Here is a 22,432-nt window from a genome sequence, read left to right as displayed (position 1 = left end):
TGTGATATATGCCATCATGTGCCAGCAATGCCCCTCTGCCATGTACATTGGCCAAACTGGACAGTCTCTACGTAAAAGAATGAATGGACACAAATCAGACGTCAAGAATTATAACATTCAAAAACCAGTTGGAGAACACTTCAATCTCTCTGGTCACTCGATCACAGACCTAAGAGTGGCTATACTTCAACAAAAAAGCTTCAAAAACAGACTCCAACGAGAGACTGCTGAATTGGAATTAATTTGCAAACTGGATACAATTAACTTAGGCTTGAATAGAGACTGGGAATGGATGAGTCATTACACAAAGTAAAACTATTTCCCCATGGTATTTCTCCCTCCCACCCCACCCCCCACTGTTCCTCTGATATTCTTGTTAACTGCTGGAATTAGCCTACCTGCTTGTCACCATGAAAGGTTTTTCTCCTTCCCCCCCCTGCTGTTGGTGATGGCTTATCTTAAGTGATCACTCTCCTTACAGTGTGTATGATAAACCCATTGTTTCATGTTCTCTGTGTGTGTGTATATAAATCTCTCCTCTGTTTTTTCCACCAAATGCATCCGATGAAGTGAGCTGTAGCTCACGAAAGCTTATGCTCTAATAAATTTGTTAGTCTCTAAGATGCCACAAGTACTCCTTTTCTTTTTGCGAATACAGACTAACACGGCTGCTACTCTAAAACCTGTCTCACCCAAGTACATCTCTAATGTGAAGTGCAGTAGTAAATTTTTGTAGCTTGTTCTCCATTTTGGGGCATCCAGTGCAACTGGATAGAACTCTCCTCTAGCACTGCACGATCTGATACTTTCACATCCTCCTTACTGTCTCCCCAGGATATCTGTAGCTGATAGGGGTTGAAGGGAATGATATGACATTCAGACACCAGGGTCTAAATATTGTGGGTGGGTACTTGAATGTTCACTTGTCTTCGTGAAAAGCTCTTCCTCTCTATACAACCTAACCTCCCCTTCTTTCCAGCAACCAATATTGTTATATAGTAGCCAACTTTCAACTAGGAGACTGAAAGTGTTGCCCATTTTAAGTTTTATTAATGGCATTTTGTTTGGTATTCAAATGTCATCACTGAGAATCACTTTTTGCATGACTCCTGGTACCTATCAACCTTGAGCTTTATTTTAAAACCTTTCACTCTAATACCAGATTGGAGAAGACTAAATCTGAGATTTCTCTCCAATTCTTTTACATAATAGTGTCCCACCAAGCAAGGACAATAGCTGTGGGGAGAGTTTGGATTTTGGATACTAAAATGTTGCATCGTCTACAAGTCAGTTGGTTCATAGAGTAAATCCACAAATAATTGAGTGTATTTTGGTGGGCTTTCAAAGGAACTATCTTTGGCAATTATGATAGTCTTCAAATAGATAACTCTATTATGTGTGCTGTATTTAGCAAGCCAGCTCCATTGACTTCTGTGGGAGATATGCGATTTAAATTCCCATGCAGCACTTAACATTTAGGGGATAATATTAGATAGAAATTAAACCCATACAAATTAGTAAGGCTAATTGAACAAACAATGCTAAAGCAGTCCAATCATAGTGAGAAAGATCAAACAAAACATTGTTGCTTAGCTTTTGAAAATTAGAGAATAGTAAACATTTGTGAAATTGTTAGACAGCCAACTCTATCTAAAAACCAGAGTATAATAGAAACAGTCAAAAGCTATGAACACTCATGGTAGATTTTCAATGCCAAGCTAAGGAAAGCAAAAAGACTAAAATTAATGTTGCCATATGCCATGCAATATAGCTTTTCTGCAGGCAGCTTTTGCATTATGCATTCAGTAATTTCTTCATGAAAGCTGCACAGCATAGATACATAATAATTTAACATACATTGCTGTATATAGCACAAATGATCTGTTTAAATATAAATTGAACTGCAGAAGTTAAATACTGCTAAAACAATAACCCTCCCCCCCATATTATTGTATTCATTTTGCTTGGCACACAAGTGCCTTTTTTTACCAGCTTCACGTATGTGTGTGTGTGTATATATGATATTTATGAAACAAAGTTGAATTACAAATACTTCTTCTCAAAACCGTACATCAGGCAGTAATCTTTTACTTGGATTTATGGTCAAAAGAAGTTGTTGTTTTAATGGCCTAATGTTAATACTAGAACATTTTATCATGAAAATCCACAGATTATAAAATAATAGAGGAAAAAGGAGAATTTTAACAGGGAATTATTTCAAATCTGTAGACCAGAGTTAGACATGTTAACTCTGAAGACAAATTTCATTAAAATATTAAATCTCTAAAACATTACAGAAAAAATTAGGCCAATGGCCTTTATGCCGTGGAAGCTTCATACATGATCTACACAAGTGTTTGCAAAGACAATAATAGGGAAAAGGCAAACTACTGCTAATAAATCAATTGCCATTGTCAGTTCACTGTTTAATGTTCTCTAGAATACATAAGATTTATCACTGAGGAATTGTAGAATAATGGTAGTATATGGAAACAAAGTCCACTAGGGAGATGTACTACATCATTCGGATTTAGCGCTGCCATCTGCTTAATAGCATTGCGATGACTACAGAGGTACTTATGATCAACCATTCAAAGCAGCGACAGATGCTGCAGAGAATTAACATGCCTGAGAATGAGGTTTGTTACTAAAATTCAGATTATGTGACAAGATTGCTGAAAAAGAGTATATGTTTGTTACCTGTCCAACAGCACTAAAGGTTTACTATCTACTTGTAAGTTTTCTGTCAGGAGAGAATGATTAATGCTTGTAAACAAAACAAAATGTTTAATTTTTCTCAGGTTTCAAAGCTGCTCTTAAAAATGTATAGAACATTTTCAATTTGCCCCATGTCTCCTAGAAACTGCAAAAAAAAGTATTTGTAGAATCGTTTGTCCATCGATATGATATGGATACAGTAATTTCTTCCTCTTAAAAGGTTCTTCTTGGATGCTATATCCATAATATTCCAACCGGTGGTGGAAGTTTGTCAAGAATAGAGTTAGTACTTTAAACTGTGAAAGCCACAGAGTGTAAACTAGTTTGCATAAACCTACATGTCATATGGCTTTTTCATAGAATCTTAGGATTGGAAGGGATCTTGAGAGGACATCTTGGCCAGTCCCCTGCACTCATGGTACGACAAAGTATTATCTAGACCATCCCCGACAGGTGTTTGTCTAACCTGCTCTTAAAAATCTCCGATGATGAAGATTCCACAACTTCCCTAGATAATTTATTCCAATGCTTAATTCCCCTGACAGGAAGTTTTCCTAATTTCCAGCCTAAACTTCCCTTGCTTCAATTTAAGCCCATTGCTTCTTGTCTTTTCCTCAGTGGTTAAGAAGAACAATTTTTCTCTCTCCTTCTTGTAACAACCTTTTACGTACTTGTAAACCATTATGTCCCCTGTCTTCTCTTTTCCAGACTAAACAAACTCAGTTTTTTCAGTCTTTCCTCATAGGTCATGTTTTCTAGACTTTTAATCGTTTTTGTTGCTCTTCTCTAGACTTTCTCAGTTCGTCCACATCTTTCCTGAAATGTGGTGCCCAGAACTGGATACAGTATTCCAGTTGAGGCCTAATCAACGCAGAGCAGAGCGGAAGAATTACTTCTCGTGTCTTGCTTACAACACTCCTGCTAATGTTTGCTTTTTTTGCAACAGTGTTACACTGTTGACTCATATTTAGCTTGTGATTCACTATGACCCCCAGATCCCTTTCTGCAATACCCCTTCATAGGCAGTCAGTTCCCATTTTGTGTGTGTACAACTGATTTTTCCTTCCTAAATAGAGCACTTTGCATTTGTCCATATTGAATTTCATCCTATTTACTTCAGACCATTTCTCCAGTTTGTCCAGTTCATTTTGAACTATGCAAGTGGTGCAGAGACGTAAACATTTAGAAAATACAGCTAAAATGTATTCAACGAGAAGAAATGTTAATTTAATTTTCAATTTCAAATCCTTGGATTTTTTTTGTCTTAAAAGGACATAAGATGGCCAGGCATGATATTTTACCAGTTTTACAAATTTTGTAAATGTAGTAGCTCTTAGGTCCTAAATTCCCAGTAAATATTAATTTCTTCAAATCAGTCCTTCAAGCCACAAGGACATTTTTAAGAATGAATGTATCCTATTTTGTGTTTCACCATAGTGCTTTGCTTTCATTCTGATGGTAGATACTACACTGATAGTAGCTACTGCTGTGTCTATACACCATTGTATTTTGGAGAATGGACCAAACTTCATGATTTTTTTTCTTTAGATTTAGCAACTTGAAGGATCAGTTTTGAAAAATAAAAAAGTAATATCTTCAAAACAATTTAAATTAAAAAAAAAAATCGGAGCCTCAGTACTGGACAGTGTCTATCTGACCGAAAGTTGTTTATAGACAAAGCAGTATATAGTATTAATTGCTATACCAATTAATAAAGTTATTTGTGATGGCAGTATTTTACTCGCTTGATATTTGATTGTGCTGTAAATTTATTTCTCAGTCTTAGAATGAGTTTAAGGAGAAAAATTAAATTAAGTAGCCGTTCATACACAACATCTTTTCTGGCTTATACTGTTGTCCCATTGCTGAGGATGCAGAAACCATACTTAAGCTAGATGTTGAAATAAAGGGGGGAGGGTCAGCCCCAAATTTAATTGTTGGCTCAGTCTAGTTCTTTCAGTGTTTTGTGTTACATTGTTTGTGCCCTTTTGCCCATTGACACAATACACTATAGATTTCTCTGATACTTGGCTTAAACATGTCAACCATATTTCATAGTTTTCTTACTTCCCGCACAACAATAATTCCTACTATTTAAAATGATCGCAAAAGTTTGTAATCAGCTTGTATTAACTGGAAATTGTTTGTAGCAGCCATAGCCATTTCAATCAAGCTAATCTGAACTTCCAGTTCTGAGTCTACAGCTCTCTTTAAGTATTCTTGTTATGTTTGTTCTGTCAACATGAGAAACTTAAAATATTGGCTTCTGTAGCTAACTCAGTCGTCTTCACCTTCATTTTCCTGTTTGTTCATAATCATAGTTTGTTCATTTTCCTGCTTTTTCAGCTCCCAAATGATTTCTCAATTTGGAATTAATTAATCCAAAGAAAGAGAAAATATTCTTTCAATGCCGGCAGAAGAAGCTACTGCTGTTAAAAGTGAGATTATCACTTCAGCAGTCTCTGAATCTAAGTGTTTAAGTGACTTCCACCAGTTCACTTGTGTGACTTTCTTTAAAAACATCATCAGCAAACATATATTTCTTGAATTTTTCTTGTTCCCAAACTGGGTCTCTTTTACGGCCTGCTGCCATTATACGATTTCCCCTCTAGTGAGAGAATGGTATGGTAGATCTCAAATCAATGAAGGCTACACTTAAAGACCTCAAGACTTCTGGAATATGCTGCTCAGACTGTTTCACTTTTGTTTCTACTGCCTGTCCCTCCCTTTTCACATTTATGTCCAGACTTGTCCAGATCTATTCCACCCCCAGCAATCTTCTATTCATTGAATTTTTTGAAACTTTGCACTTTTAGAGAGGTAAGGGATTGACTCTGTGTACACAAATTTTCAGAGGAACAATAGAGTTGAGGTCTGTTATTTCTCACCTCTATATATTATGTATTTCTTTTAAAACATTTTTTTGCTGTTTACAAGCATGTTATCTCTGGAAACACAAATCCACAGTTTGAGAACTGCAAAACTAAGCATCTCTGATGGAATCTTCTAGACTGAGCATTGAGTCCCATTGGTAGATAGAAACATTAACCTAAATAATCTATACAGGAGCCCCTGGAACCTCATAAGATTGGGTCCCTAATCCATGAACTATTGGAACTCATTTACAAAACTTTTCTTAAACATTACATGAATATATTGTCTCAACTATAGAATTAGAATTTATAATCCCTATTCCATGATGAGATACATTATAGTTCAAAGATATCTTAATTAAAACTATTATAATCAAAAAGAATTTTATAAAAAAAAATCTGATTTAAATTTTTTTTTTAAATCATTGATTTTTATCCACCCTGGCTGAAACTAATTGTACACCCAAAATTTAAAGGGGAAAAAAAACAACCAAAAACAGATGACCAAAAAATGGCCACCAGGGCTAAATAGCAGATTAAAAGAGGCAATTAGAGGGACAAAACCACATCCCCCAAAAAATGAAAGTCAAATCCTACTGAAAGAAATAGAAAGGAGCACAAACTCTGGCAATTCAAGTGTTTAAAGTAAAATTAGGCAGGCCAACATTTTTTTTGAAGAGCAGCTAACAAAAAACACAAACTAACAACAACAACAACAAATGTTTAGATACATTAGAAGCAAGGAGCCTGCCAAGCAATCAGTAGGACCAGGGGGCAATTCAAATGCTAAAGGACCATTCAAGGGAGATAAGGCCCTTGCAGAGAAGCCAAATAAATTCTTTGAATCCCTTAGTACTGATGAGTGCGTGAGGGCGTTTCCCCACACCTGAGCCATTCATTTTAAGTGACCGATCTGAGGAACTATCCCAGATTAAGGTGCTAGTAAAGGAGGTTGTGGAACAAATTGACAAATTAAACTAATAAATCACCAGGACCAGATGGTATTACATAAGAATATAAGAATGGCCATACTGGGTCAGATCAAAGGTCCATCCAGCCCAGTATCCTGTCTGCCGACAGTGGCCAATGCCAGGTGCCCCAGAGGGAGTGAACCTAACAGGTAATGATCAAGTGATCTCTCTCCTGCCATCCATCTCCACCCTCTGAGAAACAGAGGTTAGGGACTCAATTCCTTACCCATCCTGGCTAATAGCCGTTAATGGACTTAACCTCCATTAATTTATCTGGTTCCCTTTTAAGCCCTGTTATAGTCCTAGACTTCCCAGCCTCCTCAGGCAAGGAGTTCCACAGGTCAACTGCACTGTGTGAAGAAGAACTTCCTTTTATTTGTTTTAAACCTGCTACCCATTAATTTCATTTGGTGGCCCCTACTTCTTATATTATGGGAACAAGTAAATAACTTTTCCCTATTCATTTCTCCACTCCACTCATGATTTTATATACTTCTATCATATCCCCCCTTAGTCTCCTCTTTTCCAACTGAAAAGTTCTAGCCTCTTTAATCTCTCCTCATATGGGACCTGTTCCAAACCTCTAATCATTTTAGTCGCCCTTCTCTGAACCTTTTCTAATGCCAGTATATCTTTTTTTGAGACTGAGAGACCACATCTGTACACAGTATTCAAGATGTGGGCATTCCATGGATTTATATAAGGGCAATAAGATATTCTCCGTCTTATTTTCTATCCCTTTTTTAATGATTCCTAACACCCCGTTTGCTTTTTCGACTGCCACTGCATAGACATCTTCAGAGAACTATCCATGATGACTCCAAGATCTCTTTCCTAATTAGTTGTAGCTAAATTAGCCCCCGTCATATTGTATGTATACTTGGGATTATTTTTTCCAATGTGCATTACTTTACGTTTTATCCACATTAAATTTCATTTGCTATTTTGTTGCCCAATCACTTCGTTTTGTGAGATCTTTTTGAAATTCTTCACAGTCTGCTTTGGTCTTAACTGTCTTGAGCAGTTTAGTATCATCTGCAATCTTTGCCACCTCACTGTTTACCCCTTTCTCCAGATCATTTATGAATATGTTGAATAGGATTGGTCCTAGGACTGACCATTGGGGGACACCACTAGTTACCCCACTCCATTCTGAAAATTTACCATTTACTCCTACCCTTTGTTCCCTGTCTTTTAACCAATTCTCAATCCATGAAAGGATTTTCCCTCTTATCCCATGACAACTTAATTTATGTAAGAGCCTTTGGTGAAGGACCTTGTCAAAGGCTTTTTGGAAATCTAAGTACACTATGTCCACTGTATCCCCCTTGTCCCCCTTGTTTGTTGATCCCCTCAAAGAACTTTAATAGATTAATAAGGCATGATTTCCCTTTACAGAAACCATGCTAACTTTTACCAAGCAATTTATGCTCTTCTATGCATCTGACAATTTTATTCTTTACTATTGTTTCAACTAATTTGCCCGGTACTAGTGTTAGACTTACCGGTCTGTAATTGCCAGGATTACCTCTAGAGCCCTTTTTAAATATTGGTGTTACATTAGCTATCTTCCAGTCATTGCGTACAGAAGTTGATTTAAAGGATAGGTTACAAACCCTAATTAATAGTTCTGCAATTTCACATTCGAGTTCTTTCAGAACTCTTGGGTGAATGCCATCTGGTCCTGGTGACTTGTTACTGTTAAGTTTATCAATTAATTTCAAAACCTCCTCTAATGACCGTTCAATCTGTGACAATTCCTCAGATATGTCACCTACAAAAGAGAGTTCAGGGTTGGGAATCTCCCTAACATCTTCAGCCGTGAAGACTGAAGCAAAGAATTCATTTAGTTTCTCTGCAACGACTTTATCATCTTTAAATGCTCCTTGTGTATCTTGATCGTCCAGGGGCCCCCCTGGTTGTTTAGCAGGCTTTCTGCTTCTGATGTACTTAAAAAACATTTTGTTATTACCTTTTGAATTTTTGGCTAGCTGTTCTTAGAACTCCTTTTTGGCTTTCTTTATTAAATTTTTACACTTAATTTGGTAGTGTTTATGCTCCTTTCTATTTACCTCACTAGGATTTGATTTCCACTTTTTAAAAGATGCCTTTTTATCTCTCACTGCTTCTTTTACATGGTTGTTAAGCCACAGTGGCTCTTTGTTAGTTCTTTTACTGTGTTTTTAAATTTGGGTATACATTTAAGTTGGACCTCTATTATGGTGTCTTTGAAAAGTGTCCATGCAGCTTGCAGGGGTTTTACTCTAGTCACTGTACCTTTTACTTTCTGTTTAACTAACCTCCTCATTTTTGCATAGTTCCCCTTTCTGAAATTAAATGCCAGTGTTGGGCTGCTGAGGTGTTCTTCTCACCACAGGAATGTTGTTATATTATGGTCACTATTTCCGAGTGGTCCTGTTACAGTAACCTCTTGGACCAGATCATGCGCTCCACTCAGGACTAAATCTAGAATTGCCTCTTTCCTTGTGGGTTCCTGTACCAGCTGCTCCAAGAAGCAGTCATTTAAAATATCGAGAAATTTTGTCTCTGCATTTCGTCCTGAGGTGACATGAACCCAGTCAATATGGGGATAATTGAAATCCCCCACTATTATTGAGTTCTTTATTTTGATAGCCTCTCCAATCTCCCTTATCATTTCATAGTCATTATCACTGTCCTGGTCAGGTTTTCAATAATGGATCCCTACTGTTAAATTCTTATTAGAGCATGGAATTACTATCCATAGAGATTTTATGGAACATGTGGATACATTTAAGATTTTTACTTCATTTGATTCTACATTTTCTTTCAAGTATAGTGCCACTCCCAACCCCCCTGCATGACCTGTTCTGTCCTTCCGATATATATCCTTCCCAAGAGTTCTGAAGGAACTCAGATATGAAATTGCTGTGGTATGTAACCCAGGAGTTCTCAAACTTCATTGCACCACAACCCCCTTCTGACAACAAAAATTACTATACGACCCCAGGAGGGGGGACAGATGCCTGATCCCACCCAAGCCCCACTGCCCCAGGTGCGGGGGAGAGGCAAAATCTGAGCTCCACCACTCTGGGTGGGGGGAAGGGGCAAAGCTGAAGCTCAAGAGCTTCAGCCCCAAGCAGGGGGGCTATAACATGAGCCCTACCACCCAGGGCTGAAGCCCTTGGGCTTTGGTTTTGGCCCTAGACAATGCAGGCTTGGGCTTCAGCCCCGGGCCCCAGCAACTCTAAACCAGCCCTGGCGACCTCATTAAAATGGGGTCTCAACCCACTTTGGGGTCCTGACCCACAGTTTGAGAACTGCTGATGTAACCTATCACTTAAATCAACCTCAGTACCAGATGACTGGAGGATAAATAACGTAACACTGACTTTTTTTTTTTTAAAGGCTCCAGAAGCAGTCCTGGTAATTACATGCTAGTAAGCCTAACTTAGGTACTAGGCAAATTGTTTGAAACTATAATAAAGAACAGAATAATCAGAGACATAGCTGAACATAATTTGTTGAGGAAGAGTCAAGACAGCTTTTATAAAGGGAAATCATGCCTTACCAATCTATTAGAATTCTTTCAGGGAGTCTACAAATATGGACAAGGGTGATCCAGCTGATATAATGTACTGGATTTTCAGAAAGCCTTTGACAAGGTCCCACACCAAAGACTTTTAAGCAAAGTAAGGCGTCCTGGTATAAGGTCCTCCCTTGGATCGGTAACTAGTTAAAATATAGGAAACAAAGGGTAGGAATTAATGGTCAGTTTTCACAGTACAGAGACGTAAATAGTGGGGTCACCCAAGAATCTGTACTGAGACCACTGCTGTTCAAAATATTGATAAATGATCTGGAAAAGGGGATGAAAAGTGAGTTGACAGAGTTTGCAAACGATACAAAATTACTCAAGATAGTTAAGTCCAAAGCTAACTGTGTAGAGTTACAAAGGGATCTCACAAAACTGGGTGACTGGGCAACAAAATGGCAGATAAAATTCAATGTTGATAAGTGCAAGTAATGCACATTGGAAAAAATAATCCCAACTACACATACAAAATGATTAGTCCTACTTGGCTGTTGCCACTCAAGAAAGAGATCTTGGAGTCACCATGGATAGTTCTCTGAAAACATCCACTCAATGTGCAGCAGCCGTCCAAAAAACAAAACAAAAAAAAAACCCTAACAGAACATTAGGAAATATTAGGAAAAGACAAAAAATATCATAATGCCACTATACAAATACAAATCCATGGTATGCCCATGCCTAGAATACTGCACACAGTTTGGGTCACCCCATCTCAAGAAAGATATATTAGAAGTGGAAAAGTACAGAGGAGGACAACAAAAATTATTAAGGGTATGGAACAGCTTGCATATGAGAAGAGATTAAAAAGACTGGGACTATTCATATTAGAGAAGAGACGACAAAGTGGGGGGGATATGATAGAGGTCTATAAAATGGAGAATGGTGTGAAGAAGGTGAATAAGAAAGTATTTTTTACTCCTTCCATAACACAAGAGCCAGGGCTCACCCAATGAAATTAATATGCAGTAGTTTTAAAATAAACATAAGAAATTACTTATTCACACAGCCCAAATCAACCTGTGGAACTCATTGTCATGGGATGTTGTGAAGATGAAAAGTATAAATGGATTTAAAAAAGAATTAGGTAAGTTCATGGAGGATAGGTCCATCAATGGCTATTAGCCAAGATAGGGATGCAACCCCATGCTTTGGGTGTCCCTAAACCTGTGATGGGCAGACCATGTGACTGGATTACAGGGGATGGATCACTTTAATTGCCCCATTCTGTTAATGCCCTCTGAAGCATCTGGCACCAGCCACTTTTGGAAGACAGGATATTGGGCTAGATGGACCAATTGCCATTCTTATATTCTTATTTTAAACAGATTGAGTTATTTGAATCTGTTGCTATAAGGTTTGTTTTCTAATCCTTTAATTATTTTTGTGGCTCTTCTCTGAACCCTCTTCTCTGAACCCTCTTGATCACTAGAACTGGACACAGTATTCCAGCAGCAGTCTCACCAGTGCCAAATACAGAGGTAAAACAAGCTCTCTACTCTCCTATCAAGATTCTCCTTTTTATGCATCCCAGGAGAGCATTAGCCCTTTTGGCCACAATGTTGTACTGGGAGCTTGTGTATGGCTCATTATCCCTCATGACCCCCAAATCTTTTTCAGAGTCACTGCTTCCCAGGATAGAGTCCCCCAATCCTGTAAGTGTGACTATCAATAATAATAATAATAATAAATAATATTACATATTGCTTGCTTCACAGCAGTTTACCAAGCAATCTGTATCTCTCTGAATCATTATTTCTTCTTCGTTCTTTGCCACTCCCCTAATTTTTGTGTTCCCTGCAAACTTTATCAATGATGATTTTATAGTGTCGTCCACATCTTTATAGAGAGTCTGGCGGACCATTTTCCCACCACCACCAAATCACAGTCATGCAGACCTCCTTCCATTCAGTTTGTGACCACTTAGCGTGCAACTGCAGCATTTGCTTAAATCGAAAAGTAAAGTAATATAATTCATGCAATGAAAATGTTTGAGCATCCTTGCCTTAAGCAGTGGCCTCTTCCCTCCTTCCACCCCCTCGCCCCCGCTTCATCTAGTAGATTTAGGTATTAGAAATGTAAATCATCCTTTTCATTCTCCTGCTGATATAGGATCGTACCATCCGGTATGTTTACTATCGTACTTTTCAGTCGAGTTTTAAATGTCCATACTTCATGAATTGCACAGAGGTGAATGTTCCATTTCACTAAGGTTTATAAGGTTTAAAAATTTGCTTCATTTCAGATTGGAGTGAAACCTGAAAATTTTGAAATTCCCCACTAAGGACAACTCAAAAAATGTATAAGACTGATGGGAACATTTTTAATTGATTTTAACTTTTTAAAATGTGTGTTATCATATACAATGTAAAATATAAAAAAAATGAAATGAAAAGTCATTTCAAAATGAAAAGTCAAAATGTTTCATTTAGACGGTGTCAAAAATGTTTTGACATTGTTGGAAATTTCTTATTATTTTTCCTAAATTAAATTTTGGTAAAATCAGCATGACTTTGCAAGGCATTTTTATTTCAATGGAATTGCATTTTACTTCAGAAGACGATTCCATCAAAGGTTTTTTTCCTGACCAGCTTTGGTTTTCACCTCAACCATTTGAATGCCATTGGAAACAATTTTACAAGTTAATATAAGTCAGGAAGATTTTTCCTGATACTCCGTCCAAATTTTCCTTTTCCATCCTTTATTAGTTGCTTCTCTAGACGGGCATCATTTGTAAAGATATATGTAGGTATCCAAATTTTTACTTGAATTGGAAAATTACTACATAGTTTTGGTTCTCACTCTTTCCCAGGCTGCTGTTGGCAGTGACATTTTAATTTATATTAAAGTGAAGTTAAAACTAAACATAGGAGACCAACAAAGAGTCAGATGCACTAAAAATAAGAGAATAAAACTGAGAAACCCAGAGACAACAGTCTAAACCAAAACAAGCAGAATAGAAAGAAATTCATCAGACAGAGCAGCAACAATATTTAATTTTGATTTACTTGATATGATGAAACCAGTCTAAAAACTGATTGTGATTATCAGCATAATTTCAATCCATAGCTGCCACTAAGCATACAATCAGAAAAAGGTTTCTTAGACTGGTAAGCAGCAATGTCTTTGTATTATGGGAATTTTAATTTTAAAGTTTCACTAATGAATTGATCTGCAGATGATGGTATTTCAAAGTTATACTAAAATTTAATTGCTGACATTTTGTTTGTGAGGCTCAATGTTTTAAATTTACATTGTTAGGCGTCTCAGTAATCATGCATTTTCAGGATGTATAAATATGCATTATATACAAAACAGTGTCTGTTATAGGTTTTCAACATGTAATTTTCTGCATCTTACTGCAGCAGAATATGTTTCAATCTCTGATGTATTCAGAAATCGATCGATCCTATCTATAACAGTTTGATTTCCTGTGATAGGTTAAATGACTAGTATCTTGCAATTTGTTGATTACAGAACAGCTGGGACAAATTTATTTATTGGAAGTACATAATTTATTACAAAGCAACCCTATAAAAGAATTAGCACAAGCATGGATAGTACTGTAGCTTCTAATTGAAAATGAGTCTGCTGTGTCTTGTGACTTACTTTTAAGAGTGTGTCTGCACTTTGAACTCGAGGACAAATACTTGCTCTAGCTCTCGTTGAGCTAGTGTGTTAAAAACAGACTCTAGCTGCAAGACGTGTTAGCCACCCGAAGTCATGCACATCTGAGACCAGAGGCACTTACTCAAGGGCACTGCTGTGGCTACACCCAACTTGAACTTTAGATGTACCCTTAATTCTTAAAAAGAAAAGGAGTACTTGTGGCACCTTAGAGACTAACAAATTTATTTGAGCATAAGCTTTCGTGAGCTACAGCTCACTTCATTGGATGCATTCAGTGGAAAATACAGTGGGGAGATTTATATACCCACACACAGAACATGACACAATGGGTATTACCATACACTGAATGCATCCGATGAAGTGAGCTGTAGCTCACGAAAGCTTATGCTCAAATAAATTTGTTAGTCTCTAAGGTGCCACAAGTACTCCTTTTCTTTTTGCGAATACAGACTAACACGGCTGCTACTCTGAAACTTGTCCTTAATTCTTATTATGTCTAGTCTATAAAAAGGCTATTATTTATGTAGTGCTGTCATCCGCATACAACTTTTATACTTAAACAATATAAGGATACTTTTCTTGTTTCAATTATATAACCTTTGAACATAATGACAAAAGGTAAAATATTCAGATGTGCCTATGTGACTCTCTCCCTCCCTTTAAGTTTTGCTGACTTTCAATTGGATTTAGGGCCTGGATCCCCAAAGGAAGATAGGTGTAGCATCACCTAATCCCTAGGCTGCCACCTAGTGGCATCGTCAGCCCTAAATTGGGCACCCATGCTCCCCATACAATGCATGAGGAGAGTTAGGCACTGAAGGACAGGATCCTTACAGACTAAGCATGGAGCTGTCCAAGCTAGCTAGCAGTGAAATGCAGAGGAAAGAAATCACTTCCCTGGAGTTAAGCACCTAAGCCACGTGAGTTGCTTAAAAAACCCATGCCCTAGCAGCCAAAACCCAAACCTTTCTTGGTTAGGAGACTCATCTCAGATGTGCAAGACCTGGTTTCAAGCGCTTGCTGTGCCAGATTTGGAGCAGGGCCTTGAATCTACATCTCTGCTGAACCCCTAACCACTAGGCTATAGTGTCACTCTCTCTTTAGTCCAATGAATATGTAATGATTTATGGAAAGTGGAGCAGTTTCAACAAGGGTAATTGAGAACTCACCTTCCAGGATACTCAATAACCTGATGGTTAGGGCATTCACCTGGATGTTTGAGAGCTGGGTTCCAAGTCCCTCTTCCAAATCAGGGAGAGCAGGGATTTGAATTTGGGTTTCCCACCTCCCAGGTGAGTGTCCTAACTACTAGGCTCTGACACACTCTCTCTCCCTCCCAACCTGCTTAGCCCCGGCTGTCTTTTGAGACAGGAGTGAAGTCTTAAACATGGTTGGAGAATGCCTGAAAGATAGGCGGGAGAATGCCTACCTTAAGAATCCCACTTTAGGACCACTGGTCTTTGGCTTCAGAGAGGGCTCCAAGCAGGTTGTTTGATGTGGGGCAGCATGTCTGACTGCAGAATCGGAAGCATCTGTGGGGTGCAGTGGTAGCTGGACTGTGGTTTTGAGACTGGCAGTGGTCCCTAAATTATGGACTAGAGCACCTAAATACCTTTTTGTGGATCTAGCTATAGATTCCTAAGTAATTTATGTGCTTTTGAAAATTTTGCCCCAAATCTAGCAAATTGTTTGAGGTTAAGAAAAGTGTTTGATGCTTTGCACAAATGATTAGTCTGCAAATGAATGTTATAAAATGTAGAGCAGTTGGAATGCTATAAAAGGATAAACTTCCAAATTATTGCATAGGAAGTTAGCCGAGACTAACGATAATGGAATTCATGAGGCTAACATACCATATGATATTTCAGAAAATAGGGGAAAGTGGATGAGGGGTAATCAAACAAATGGTAGTCCAAGGTGCAGATCAGGGAGCTACTAAATACAATAAATATTAGGAGTATTTTTAGTTAGCGTTACTGAATAGACAGAATAGCGATACTGAATAGACAGAGTTTTATAAGCTTGAAAATTCAACGGTTGGAAAAAAAACAAAATCTAGCCTGTATGCTATAAATGATTTAAGTAATACTCCCTAAACTTTGTTGAAGGATATATCTAAAAATAAATAAAATAAATCAGTTTGGAGAACTGATAGATTTTTTTTTTATTTGCTATAATTATAATACAAACACAAGAACATTAAGGTCATATTTTAAGTATTCAGAAAATGCAAAAAAAAATTCTGATTGCAAACTTAACTCATTCATATTGCACAAATTTTTCAGTTTTGCCCACAGATACAGTTTTTGAACCTCTGTCTGAATTATCACCGTGCCAGGTAAGGTAGAAGAGAATCATAGGACATAAGATTTTCTCGTTTGCTTACTGGAGAGCTGAAATCATTAGGAAAGGGTAGGTGAAGTGTGACCTCTACTTTAGAAAGATGTTAATAAGCAAGTAATCTTAAGATGTGAGTTCTTCAGAACTTATACATTGCAGATATTTATAATAATAACTAATTTTAAAAAGCACTGTGGATTAAAAATATCTTTTTAGTTGCATGAACAACTTGAACTAACTGCAAAACGTTTTGACACAAAAGATAAGATAGTTGAAGTTTACAAACTTGCCAAAGGTGAATCTAGAGCAAGTAATTTTCTGTTCAGCAAATAACAGGACACTTTTTGCAGAGAGAACTTGGAGTATAGCTTTTATTTAGGCACATGGGCCCGGAACCACAAAAGGTCTTAGGTGCCTAGAAAATCACTGGAACAATAATGGGACCCACAAAGACTAGATTAGGTGCCTAGTGCCCTATACAATGAAAAGAAGGCGCATAAGGGTGGGATCCACAAATGCCAGCACACTAGGCAAGGTGCTCCCTAAACTAGCCAATAGGAGATGCTGACCAGAAAGGTATGTCTTAAGCCACACCCCTATTGAGGAGTTATGTGCCTATGTCAGTGCTGCATACTTAGTAACTGGGCCAGGAAGAGAAAGCGAATGAATGACTGTTTTGACTTGGGTTAGGACACCCATGTAGGAGATCCATGGTCCAGTGTTTCTTCTCCAGTGACTCTAATTCTTTGTTCAAGAGGGAGTATCTTCAACAGGAGAAACTGAGGGGCTCCACAGCAGAATATGCCATTTCCCAGTGGTTTGGGCACTCATAGAAGTTTAGAGTTGGAAGAGACCTCAGGAGATCATCTAGTCCAGTCCCCTGCTCAAAGCAGGATCAACACCCACTAAATCATTCCAGCCAAGGTTTTGTGAGGCCGGGCCTTAAAAACTTCTAAGGATGGAGATTCCATCACCTCCCTAGGTAAACCATTCCAGTGCTTCACCACCCTCCTAGTGAAATAGTGTTTTCTAATATCCAGCCTAGACCTCCAGCACTGCAACTTAAGACCATTGCTTCTTGTTCTGTCATCTGCCACCACTGAGAACAGCCTAGCTCCATCCTCTTTGGAACCCCCCCCCTTTAGGTAATTGAAGGCTGCTATCAAATCCCCCCTCGCTCTTCTCTTCTGCAGACTAAAAACCCCAGTTCCCTCAGCCTCTCCTTTTAAGTCAGGTGCCCCAACCCCCAAATCATTTTTGTTGCCCTCAACTGGATTATCTCCAATTTTTCCACATCCCTTCTGTAGCTGGGGGACCAAAATGGGACACAATACTCCAGGTGTGGCCTCACCAGTGCCGAATAGAGGGGAATAATCAATTCCCTCAATCTGCTGGCAGTGCTCCTACTAATACAACCCAATATGCCATTGGCCTGTTTGGCAACAAGGGCACACTTCTGACTCATATCCACCTTCTTGTCCACTGTAATCCCCAGGTTCTTTTCTGCAGAACTGCCGCTTAGCCAGTCGGTCCCCAGCCTGTAGTGGTGCATGAGATTCTTCCTTCCTACGTTCAGAACTCTGCACTTGTCCTTGTTGAACCTCATTAGATATCTTTTTGCCCAGTCCTCCAATTTGTCTAGGTCACTCTGGACCCTATCCCTACCCTCCATTGTATCTACCTCTCCCCACAGCTTAGAGTCATCTGTGAACTTGCTGAGGGTGCAATTAATCCCACCATCCAGATCATTAATAAAGATGTTGAACAAAACCAGGACCGACCCCTGGGGCACTCCGCTTGATAGTGGCAGCCAACTAGACATCGAGCCGTTGATCACTACCCATTGAGCCCGACAATCTAGCCAGCTTTCTATACACCTTATAGTCCATTCATCCAATCCATACTTTAACTTGCTGGCATGTATACTGTGGGAGATAGTTTCAAAAGCTTTGATCTCAGCCTGAGAGCTGAGATCCCTGTGTTCAAAACCTTTCTCCCTATCAGGCAGAAGTGGGAATTGAACCTCTTTCTCCCACAGCCTGAGTGAGTGATCTAAGCACAGGGCTAAAAATTGTAAGGGAGATGCCACTACCTGCATTTCCATCTGGATTTTGAATGGGGTTGTGAGCAGGCCTACCAGATTGGGCCTTGCAGGCAAGATACATGGGTGAATGTCTATCTTTCCCTGATTTGTGGATCGCACTGCGTCTTAGGTGTGAGAGAGGCATCCAGCCACCTAGAGTGAGGCAGCAGTATGCATGCCCAGAAGCAGAAACTTAAGTGACTAGGGGACTTTTACAATGACAATTTAGGCACAAGTGAATTTGTGTCTACTGGGTTACACAGCAGCCAAGCAGTTTTCTGGATTGCAGTGGTGCCTAAAACTGGGGCTTAAAAGTCTAAGTCCATTTGTAGATCTGGACTTTAGATACTGTAGTTGTGATCGCCTAGACAGTTGTTTGTGGGTAAATTTTCAAACCATTGTGCAGAGACTGAGCTATACAACTTCCACTATCAGAGGGAGTTGTTTAGCTAAATCTCTCTCTGCACATCTCTTCAAAAATGTACTGCTTGATGTTAAAATGATTGGTTGACTTGTTATAGGAATAACAAATAATGGTTATAAGAACAGGCTTTAATGAGCCATCTGCCTCTTCCTGTCCTTTGAAAGTTCTTGTTTTCCCAATAAAGTGATACTATATTAAAAAGTAAAGTGTGCAATTTAACCTTCTCAACTTCAAGCACCGGATGCTGCCCTGTGGAAGAAAAAAAGTGCTGAATCTAAAAGTTCATTTCAGTCTCTAAATGCTACAATAAATGCACCAGAATTTCTACCAAGACCACATTTTTTTCAAAGATAAAGTGGTTTGCATATTTGCATTCAACATGTTGATGGTTTTCACTAGAGCCGGATGAAATTTTGCAGTTTTACTTTCTGACCCCTTTGAACACTTTCTTTTTGGAAACAGCAACTCTCTTTTTAGATGCAGTGATTCAAATAAACTTTTGTTTGGGAGAAAAAAAACAGCAAATTGGAAAGGGCTGGGGAGTTGCCAAAGCTCTTTTTTTTTTTTTTTTTTTTTTAAACTATGGAACTTCACTTAGGAGCAGAGGAAGAGCTGGTTTATGTCATCTTTGGAAAATTGTCTTTTATGGGTTGTAAGGCAAGTGGGTGAAAGTCTGGGAGTTGAGAGAGAGTTGAAAAAATTATATAGTTTATAGACACAAAATGTACACTCTTTTGAGCCAGGACCACAGGGTGTAGAGAAGACCATTATATTCATCTAATAGGGGAAGAGTGTGTATAGCACAGAGCCCTCAAGGGGTTTATTCACTTTACAGTGGATGGATCATGTGAGATGACAATATAACTCATTGCAAAAGTGCATGTTCAGTCCCTCTGTAATGGCTGGTTCACTAAAGAATAACAGGCTACTGAGTTTCTCCTTAAGTTAGCTCCAGTGGTAGAGGTCTGTGCTGTAGGTCCAAGATTCAGACCTTGGTTTATCACTCCTGCAATGCAAATTAGGTACAGCTAAGTGGTGTCTAAAACTTGGTATTTCCTTTCTTTTATGAATTTGTATTGGCTAAATGTTATGGCTTAGCCAATTTTGATTGCATAGTTTCTGTTTATGCAATATTTTACTGGAGGGAACCTTTTTCATTTTAAATGTAGACACACTTTTTTTAAATGATGAGAAGTTAATGTTAATTTTTTTTCCTTAACTTATAGAGTGAATAGTCACTTGTGTAGTCCTTTTTAAGAGCATTTGGGAGAATCAGAATTTACAGGAAATATTGGTGAAACTTGTAAGTACAATTATTGGAGTAGCTGTTTCTTCAGCGACTTTGATAAAGACGTGGTAATTGGTCTCTTATGATCTTATTAAGTAACACTTCCAAAGAGCTGGATAGGAGGAAGTCCACATACTCATTTTCTGTGTATGTGACAGTATTTTACAGGCCACGTTGTTTTGTTTGTCCCCATTTTGAGTCTACCTGAACAAAATAATATGGAATCGAATATCTAACAATATATGGCACATGTCACAACAGGGATGACAGAGAAACAGGTCAGCAGCTACATTAAAGGTAGAGCAAGATGCTGACACCTGACCCAATTATTTCACAAACTTAAAGAAAATAAATTCACTGGGACAATAAAGGTGCTGTATGCACCTTAAATACAGCTAGGGATTGATGCTGGCCATAGTTTCCTCTCCATTTTCTAGAGCTGCTACCATTGTCCTGATCCCTATCTGTAGTAAGGGATAAACCTGTCCTCTCTGTGGTTATTAATTTATTATAGTGAGTGACCCAGGCCACTTTCTCCCTTGGAGAAGAAAATAGAGGGGGCTTCTTTGAAACTGGAATCCAAGAAATGTCACTATACCACTGTAGGTGACAGGGACAGAGTAGACAATACCCATCCTTCACTGCTTCTCAAAAAAGATGTATTAGAAATGGAAAAGGTACAGAGCAGGATAATAAACATGAGTAAGGATATGGAACAGCTTCCCTATGAGGAGAGTTTAAAACCAGTGGTAGTGTTCAGCTTGGAAAAGAGATGACTAGGGGGGGCATATGATACAGGTCTATAAAATCATAAATGACATGGAGAAAGTGAATAAGAACGTGTTTTTACCCCTTCACATAATACAAGATCCAGGAGTCACCCAATGAATTTTAATAGGCAGCAGGTTTAAAACAAACAAAAGGAAGTACTTCTTCACATAACATACAGTCAATCTATGGAACTAGTTTGTGGGTGATGTTGTGAAGGCCAGAAGTATAGCTGGACTCAAAAAAGAATTAAATGCATTCATGGAGGAGAGATCTGTCAATGGCTATTAGCCAAGATGGTCAGGGATGCAACCCTATGCTCTGAGTGTCCCTAAGCCTCTGACTGCCAGTTGCTGAGACTGGATTCATGGGATGGATCACTTGATAATTGCCCTGTTCTGTTCGTTCTCTTTGAAGCAACTGTCATTGGCCAGTGTCAGAAGACAGGATACTGGGCTAGATAGATGATTGGTCTTACCTACTATGGCCATTCTTCTGTTCTTATGGCTGCTTGAGTAACTGTAGAGCACTTAGGAATCATTCCAAAACATACAGAGTGGAATTCTGCTGCCTCACCACCAGCTGCAACTGCAACTTTTAGACCATTTACGATGCCAAATAGGGATGGTGAGGGGGCTAAAGTGGCCACAGCTCTTATTGCTCTGGTCAGTATTCTGTTCAAAGTGGATGCTGTGCCAGGGGGAATAATCAATCAATTTTAGATAACATGCAAAGATGGGTAAATGGCAAAACCCACCATCCTGCACTGTCCACATAACACATTTATTATCCGAAGCTGTGCGTGGAGAACAGAGAGAGCAGTATCAGTCATTATTACCCTTTTGAACCAATTACCTATTTTAGTTATGTCCCTTCAGAGTCTAATGAACCAGAATGGCAGATGGCTCTAAGTAAAAATATTGATAGCTTGGTGGGCCTTTACAATGATCTTGTATGCTCAGCTGTCGATTCAGTAGCTCCTCATTACCTCCTTCCTGGTTTAGACTTCTCAGGTCACCTGCATATATAGATGTCCAGTGACTGACACACCAAGTAGGAGAGAAGGCTGCTACTGAGGGAGGAATTTGGTCATGCTACGTCTTCCTCTGCAGCATGGGGAGACAATTGCCTGCTGGCAGTGTGATCGGGACTAGTATCAATCACCAACACTTCATGTGTCCTTTCTACTGCCTTTCCGAACATTTTGTACAGCATTAATATTTCGCAATGGGAAATAAGACTCCCAAGTAGGAGCACCTTGTCTACAGCGGCTGAATTAAAAACAAAAGCCTTTTAATGTTCACTTTGTAATATTTGTGGGTATCATTGTAGGGCAGCAGTTCTGTGACTAACAAATTATTCTTGTCATAGACCAAAGGAGAGCACAAATGTTAATGCTATATTCAAAATTTCTAAAATAGTTGCAATTCATTTACAATGTTAAATGTGTTTTGTGTGTATTTTGATTCATAAAATTTTTAATAGCAACATCTGCCTGTAATTAATATTCAAGTATTAAAAATCCTGGATTTCAAATACTATGCTGAACAATAAATTTGTTAAGGCCACAATGGTTATTCCAGGCAGGACTACTGCCATCGCCTATCACCAAGGTTGCCTGCCACTTGGCATTATAAGACCCTATTTTCAGTTCCTTATGATGCTGCCAAACTTTAACAGTTTGGGTTGAAATTCTCCATGCTGGGGGTGTGTCAGACTGAATTATTTTGAAAATTTTCAGATAAAACAGTTCAGCTGTTTCCAAG

General features: G+C 38.6%; 1 protein-coding gene across 3 annotated transcripts in view; it reads left to right on the top strand.

Annotated features, from left to right (window-relative positions):
• Positions 1 to 22,432, top strand: part of KHDRBS3 (KH RNA binding domain containing, signal transduction associated 3) — a 209,567-nt gene that overhangs the window by 169,502 nt on the left and 17,633 nt on the right. Inside the window, exon 8 of one of the 3 annotated variants that reach the window (XM_043507308.1) lies at positions 835 to 1,921. The exons of the other annotated variants lie outside the window; for them this stretch is intronic. Within the exon in view, the coding sequence (XP_043363243.1) occupies positions 835 to 859 (25 nt within the window). The 3' untranslated portion in view covers positions 860 to 1,921. Of the gene's footprint in view, positions 1 to 834; positions 1,922 to 22,432 lie in introns of those variants that run through there. 3 annotated transcript variants of the gene reach the window in all.

Source organism: Dermochelys coriacea, chromosome 2 (genome assembly GCF_009764565.3).
Source record: "Dermochelys coriacea isolate rDerCor1 chromosome 2, rDerCor1.pri.v4, whole genome shotgun sequence".
Classification (NCBI taxonomy): Eukaryota; Metazoa; Chordata; order Testudines; family Dermochelyidae; genus Dermochelys; species Dermochelys coriacea.
This window is presented reverse-complemented; position numbering and strand designations above follow the sequence as displayed.